Source organism: Alligator sinensis, unplaced genomic scaffold (genome assembly GCF_000455745.1).
Source record: "Alligator sinensis unplaced genomic scaffold, ASM45574v1 scaffold919_1, whole genome shotgun sequence".
NCBI classification, from domain to species: Eukaryota; Metazoa; Chordata; order Crocodylia; family Alligatoridae; genus Alligator; species Alligator sinensis.
Window position 1 is genome coordinate 467,360 of NW_005842191.1, and position 7,132 is coordinate 474,491.

Below are 7,132 nucleotides of genomic sequence, written 5' to 3' on the forward strand. Positions count from 1 at the left end.
AGGGTCCGACAGCCCCAGCTCCCAGCCCTCCGCACTAATGAGAGGTCAGCGTTTTCCAGCCGTGCTCCCCTGCGAGCTGGGACAGTGGAATGTCGCTGGCTTTGGCCGGGACTTCTGACCCCAGGCCCCCAGTAAACATCCTGCCTGAGACCGAAACAGCTCCCTCCTCCCATCTGGTGGGAACATCACAATGGCGGGTGGGGGTGGCGGGGAGGACTGGGCTGTGTCATGCTCTCCATCTGTTCTCTTCCATCTCGCCACTGGCCTTATGCTGCTCATTCAGAAGTTACTGGGCCACATCCTTCTCCCAGCCACACTGGTGCTCACCAGTGACTCTGCTCCTTCTACTGATGCCAATGGTCTGGGGACTTTGTGGCTGGGACATTTGTGTCTGGCACCAGGCGAGAATCTAGAACGAGGCTGAGGCCTGCAGCATGGACGACTGGTGCTTCCTGAGTCAGAGGGGGCACCCACAGAAGCCAGCGGTGGCGTTGGCAGTGGGGATGGAGCTGGCGAGCACCTGCAGATGCTGCTGGCAGCGTCAGCAGTGGGGACAGCCTTGTCAGGGGCAGTTATTAATGCGTCTTCTTTAATGACTGCATCATCATTTTGTCCTAACATTTTCTAATGCCATCATACACATATGCATGTTTATACACATATATCCCCCCCCCCATGCCTCCCCTACCAGTCACCTATGGCCTGCAGGTTACTCTAAGCTGGAATCGACACCTGGCTGTGCTGAGTGGCCTTGAACAAACTACTTTGTGCCTCAGTTTCCCTTTCTATAAATTAGGAGGAATGACACCAACCTCTTCCGCGCCGTGCTCCAACTCCTCTGGATGAACATGTGAGGTGGAAGTCCCAGCTCCTGGTGATGCAGGACCTCTGCTTGGCTTCTTTCCATTACTGCAATTTGCTTATCTTAGCTGGGCTTCCCAACACAGTCACATGCTCCAGGAGAAAGGAACCTGTTTTGAATGTTAGCTGGGGTGTGGACGTGTTGTTCCTTGGGGAACATGTGCTGATGGTTCATTCAGCCCTGTCTGTTTATAGAACTGCTTCTTTCACAGGGTATCTTTCTGGGAGACAGCCAGGGGCTACCCTCACCCTGCTCACACTTCAGGCCTATTTATGAAGTCACTGCAGCTGATGAAGGAGAGACCAGGTCCCTAATGTCCCAGGGAAGTGCTCTGCTGCTGAGCTAGCACATGGGGTCACACTAGTGTGTTGCAGTCCGTCTCCTCACCAGACATTGCTTTCAACCTCTCCCTTTGCCCCAATGCAGAACTCGGGTGTACTGTTGCTTTGGGCACAACAGAAACAGGGAAGTCACTGGAAGTTCCCCACATCCAGCCTGTCCCTATTGGGGACAAGGCATGTGAGCTACAGGATGCTAGACGGGATTCCTGGCTGTGAATACTCTGGCATGTGCCGGAGTGGGGGAGGCAGGACTAGGTCACTACAGTGAGATATATGGAAGGTGAGTGGGGGCAGTCGGGCTGGAGTCCTTTGTGGAAAGCTGTAGGAACTTCCTCCCTTCACACACACATTCAAAATGGGCAGGCAGGACAGAGCCTGAATGCCCAGCAGAGCTTTTCTACAGTTAACATCATCATCGCCTGAGCGGAGTCTCAGGAAAGACCATGAGGTGGTTGGTTAAACCCCTTGACCACATTGTGTTATCCCCTACCGCAGTGCCCGGCCCACAAAGAATGTGGGCTTATTGCAGCTCCTGCTCCACTGACTGCCCTCACTGACAGCTGGAGCCTCTCCCTCCACCAAAGGCAAAACAAGAGTTGAGGGCTGCACGTTGGGCAAATCCAGACATAAAGGGCAAAGTTTAACAGTGAGAGAATTAACCATTTCTTTGAGAGAAAGGTCTGAGGTGCCTCCCACACCCTGTGTTAGAGGCTGGATTTCAGACTCCCCTATCAGCCAGACCTGGCTCTAGCACTTTCTGTTGTGGCAGCGATACATCCAGGTCTAGTGTGGCCAGGTCTTCTCATGCCTGGTAATGGGCACATTAGTGCCTAATAAAGGGGCCAGGAATCTGCTGGGAGCCAGGTACCTAAAAATTAGGTGTGGCAATGTCTATTATTTTGTACCTCTATGTCCTTTTTCTTGGATCAATCCCCTCGTAGGCTATGATCTACTCACCTCCTTACCCTTATATTTGTTAACCGAAACAACTGACCTCCCAGTGTCTCGTGCTATAAGGAGTCTTCTGACTAGTCCCAGGGCTCTTCTCTGAGCTCTTCCCAATATATTAACAGCATCCTTGTATTGCGGACACCAGCACTGGGAACAGTGGCAGTCATTGCCGTGCCGAGGACAACAATACTACTACATCCTTACTCCTGCATGAGCTCCCTCCTTCACCTCATGGATCACTTTAGCCTGTGTGAGCTCAGCATTACCCTGGGAGCTCATGTCCAACTACTATCCACCCTGGCTCTTTCTCATCCTGCTAACACGGCTTGCGCCTTTTGTTCCTACATCTATATTTTTACATTTAGCCACATATAAAGACTAATTGCTTGGTTGTACCCAGCCTACTGAGTGACCCAGATTGCTTTGTAGAAAGGACCCATCATTTCCATTCCTTACTGCTCCCCCTGCCCTGTGTCGCTCAAAGCTTTAACAGTCACCAGTAACATACTCTAAGAACTGGACCCACAACAGTGGCAGCGCAACCCTGAGCATCTGGTGTGGCAGGGGACATTTAGGCACTCGGTAGGTGGAAAACCCAGCCCCTGGTTCCCAGGCTGCCTAAAAGTGGGATCCACAGAAGTCTCATTACCCAGCAAGTCCTCTACCCTGGAAAGAGGTGCTGGGGTTTGGCAGACAAAGAGTTAAAGCCCCTGTAAGGGATGCCAGTTTGCCAGCTTCATCTCCACTCCCTTTCCTCACTCCCCTCCCTTTAACATCAAATGCATAAAGAACCAAGCCGGTGACTTTGCTGTAACCTCAAAGTGATGGGATGGGAAATGCCCCAGCAGGCTCCACACAAACACGCCTATAAGGCCAGACGGAGTGGGGATCCTGCACTGGCAGCTGCGGACCTAACCCGGGAATGCTGCAAGGAGGTGAGTACTAGCAGCCCAGTGTCAGCTGGCACGTGGCACTGGGCAGCTCTGGGGGGCAGGGTGGGTGTGGACTGCTCCCCACCAGAGCAGAGCCCTGCTACTGTCTAGCGCACTTCAGGGCACTCTTGCAATCCAGTTCACCAGTCACCTAGAAAGGGATGTAGGATCAGGGTCTCAGCTCAAGGCCTTGCAAGCATTAGAGGTTTGCCTGTGGGTTTGTCACCAGAGAAGTTTGGAAGGACGTGGGTTTGGAGGGAACAGCCTCCTGGAATCCTTGCCCTGGTCATATGGCAAGCATTGCCCCCATGGCTTGTCATGGCTGCAGGGCATTAGCAATGGACATCCTCCTGCAGTCATGGCCTGGCAACAATCAGGGGAGGCCAGCTTGTTCCACCCAGACAAAGGCAGCATTCTCTGGGGAGCAGAAGCAGTAATGGGAAAGCAGGACCCCTGGGCAGAGGTTTAGCTAGCAATTTGTGTGCCCTCGATAGAGATGTGTGTGTGTGGGTGAGACACAGGGGTTGTGCCAAGAGCCAGAGAGCTGGAAGACGGGAGTGAGGGGGAGGTGGAAGGGAAGGAGGGCCAAACTTTGGAGGGCCTTACCTGATGCCAGCCATGGCTTCTGGGCTGGCTCCCTGTACCCTGCCTGGCTATGGCTGCCATTGTGTGCTCCCCAGGAGGACACCATTTTGGCACTCTTCCATCAAAATTGGTACCTTGGGCCCATGCCCTACTCTCCCAGCCCTCCTTATACTACCGTGTTTGGGTTCGATATCCAGGCCTCAGAGGTTGTACTATCGGTGGGACTAGAACCAGGAGTCCTGACTCCTACTCCCTACTTGAGCCTTAAGACCATTTTACCCCAGTGGCACAGAGAACAAATGTGGACCCTCACGGTGTCATTTCCCCCAGTTGCTTTGCTTATGGCTATGGTATAGCCCCAGACTGTAGCAAATCAGTAACACTTTACCTTCTTCACCTCAGGAACCTTGATGGAGTTTTATATCAGCTATTTCCCTTCAAAAAATCATAGGAAAGTAGGGTTGGAAGGGACCTCTGGAGATGGTCATGAAATTTGGGTATCATGAACTTTGGCATCATACAGGGCCCTTGATATATTCTAGCCTTAGAATAGCTAGTGCCAATGCCCACATGCTTGCACCGCAGATGCAGCAGTTCAGGCCAGCTGAGGTTTGGCTAGCAGAATGGGTGAGAGCACAATGACTAGGTCCAGGCAAGTCAGAGAGGCTGGAGCCTAGCTGGCATCTCAAAAACATGATGCAGCCCCAAGATGAGGGTACAACTGGGAGTGGGGCACAGAAGAGAAAGGAGTGGGACATCTGGGAACCTGCCCTCCTCTCCCTCCATAGTTAATAGGAAGAATAGCCCAGCAGTTGGCACAGGGACCTGGGAATTCACAAGCAGTAGCAGGGCTGGGCAGCCTTTTTTTGCAGGAGTCAGCACTCCTGATGGTCTGGTTTTCCCACATCTACACTGGGGAGAGAAGGAGCAGACAAGGGTTTGGCTGGTTCATGTTGTAGAGGACTTTGAGCCTTGCAACGGGTGCTGCACATGCTGAAGGCACAAAGGTGCAGGAGCTGTCACTTGAAGACAAGGCTTAGGCACCTAGGGCATGCTGGGGGCATGTGGTGTGCAGCTCTCCAGCTAGGATGTATATAGGGTAGAGGGGTGGCGGGTATTGTTGGGTTCATGGGGTCTTGGCTGTCACCATCTGTGTGCAGGGAAAGGATGTCAACAAGCAAAAGCCAGTGGGCCCCTGAGCACGAAGACACTGCTTACACCAAGCTCCTACAGAAGGCACGTGAATCCCCCTTTGTGCCTGTTGGTGAGTAGGAGCAAGGGAACCCCAACAGGAGCTGCTCCACCTGCCCCAGGTGTGGGTGGGTGCTCCCAGTTGGGTCAGAGCTCAGTGAAGACAGAAGTGGAGGCAGGACTGGAAGAGCTACATGCCAGGAGGTCGCTTTCACAGCACCTGCCCTGCACTGTGCTTTCCCCTGTATACACTCCCTTCAGCTTCAAGTGACAACATGCATTGAGAGACCTTCCTCCCCTACCCAGCCCAGCCAGGCACGTCCTACAGCACTCAAAGGAGCTGCAATGGGCACAACCTCAGGGACTGGGGAGGGGAAAAAGTTAGCTCCAGAGCACCATCCAACTCCTATCAGGTCCATGTGCTGGCCAGCTCCCACAAGTTTGGTCACACTAAGGAAGGAGGCTGCCATAGGCAGCACAGTAGAGGCACATAACCCAAATGCTAGGACAGCCTTCATCCCATCAAGACCCAATCTTCCTGCCTGCCCCAGCAGCTGTCTTGGTTAATCTAGGTGCTCTGTGTTCTTTAACAGGTCTAGGAAGCTTTGTCACGGTGGTAGCTTATGGACTCTACCTGCTGAAGGGTAGGGGAAAGATGAAGATGTCTTTGCACCTGATCCACACTCGGATGGCTGCCCAGGCCTGTGTGGTTGGGGCCATCACTCTGGGTGAGTGATGTCTGAACAAAACCTTTGAATGGGTGATGGGAAGCCAGGGAGTTGGGGGGGGGGGGTCCTTAAACACTATGCAGTCACCTGGTATTATTTGAATTTGGCTCTAAATAGAAGAAAATACTTTTTTTGCACTGTAGAATAGGGCCAGAGTGCTCTTGCTCTACCCAGGGGTAGGAGGGGATAATTTTCGTCACTACCTCTAGGCTGCTGCTGAATTTAACAAAGCACACGTAAATCATGGAACTTTCATGTTACTTTCACGGGGCTGAGAACAGCATCTCCTTTCATCCAGACTGGGGGGAAAAGCCTAGCATCCTTTCCCTTCCCCACTTGAGACTTAGATAAGTATTTGAGACTAAGCAGACACTTGCACTCTGAGAATGCTACATGGATAGGCTGGCTGGGCTGGGGGCCAAATACATGAGAATTACAAAGATAAACACCACTCAAAGCAAGAGGTGTATGTAAAACTTCTGGACTCTAAGAGTAGCAGAAATGCTCTGTGGAACATGCTGTTAGCAAGTTCCACCAGGTCCAGCCCCTCATGAGAGCTCTCCCAACACTTTTGTGATGTAGATGGGTGCAGGATCCTTGCTCTCCAGCCCCGTTCCTGCTTTAGCAATTACCCTTGGTCACTGGGCCAATGAGTAGCACTTTCACCAAGATATTTTAACTGAGAATCAGACCTCCTGATTGACAGCATCCATTCTGACCTTCTGCACAGACCAGGAGAACCTCAGCCAGTGACTCCTACCTTGTGCCCCACAGTGTATGATTGAACAGCAGCAGCTCTGTACTCCAGTGCTGGCTGCTTCTGCTTTGAAGCAGTGGGGGAAGCAACCCAGTGACAAAGATGATGCTACAGCAATGCAAGTGATGTAGCAGATTTTTGCCTGCACCTCTTGAGGCCTGCATTGATATCACTTCCTCTCTTGCAGGCACAACCTATACCATGTACAAAGACTACATGCTGAAGCCGTCCACAGACAGAGCCCAGAAATAAACCAGAGGAAGCTGCATGGCCCCTTCCACTTGAGTGCGCAGAGGTGTGCCTGAGGTCGAGATGCAGTAATCTCTTGCAGAACCCAAGGCCCCTGCAGTCAAATCCTCCTTTCTGCTGTACATCTAACAACCCCTGCTTTCACTTTTCATAAAGTCACATCTAAAGGCAAAACAAGGATCACACTGAGAGTTGGTGTCAAGGAAGCTGCTGGGAGGCTGTGTTTGCTACTGGGCCATGCAGGGCTGTGAGTAGGGACTCTTGGGCTCTTTTTGCAACTCAGGGAGGGAGTGTGGTGAGGGGTTTGGGCTTGGTTTGGTTCTCACTTGTACTAGGGATGCTCTGCCTAATAGGTAGGTAAATGACCATGGCCTTCAGCAAAGTAGGAATGGGTGTGGGAGCACCATGGACAAGCGGTGCTAAATAGGGAAAAAAGAAAAGATGCTCTTGTGGTTAAAGCCCAGGCCCATGACCTAGAAGACATGCATTCAATCTCCTTCTCTTAACCAGGTCCTTCCCTCACCCTTTGTCCACGG

General features: G+C 52.2%; 1 protein-coding gene across 2 annotated transcripts in view; it reads left to right on the top strand.

Moving 5' to 3' along the window:
- The window catches only part of HIGD1B (HIG1 hypoxia inducible domain family member 1B), a 7,773-nt gene extending 1,077 nt beyond the window's left edge, over positions 1 to 6,696 (top strand). Inside the window, exons 2-5 of one of the 2 annotated variants that reach the window (XM_025207336.1) lie at positions 2,944 to 3,089; positions 4,832 to 4,935; positions 5,456 to 5,590; positions 6,535 to 6,696. In XM_025207336.1, the coding sequence (XP_025063121.1) occupies positions 4,839 to 4,935; positions 5,456 to 5,590; positions 6,535 to 6,599 (297 nt within the window). In that variant the 5' untranslated portion in view covers positions 2,944 to 3,089; positions 4,832 to 4,838 and the 3' untranslated portion in view covers positions 6,600 to 6,696. The remainder of the gene's footprint in view (positions 1 to 2,943; positions 3,090 to 4,831; positions 4,936 to 5,455; positions 5,591 to 6,534) is intronic. The other variant, XM_006026400.2, reaches the window with a different exon arrangement.
- Positions 6,697 to 7,132: the final 436 nt, after the last annotated feature.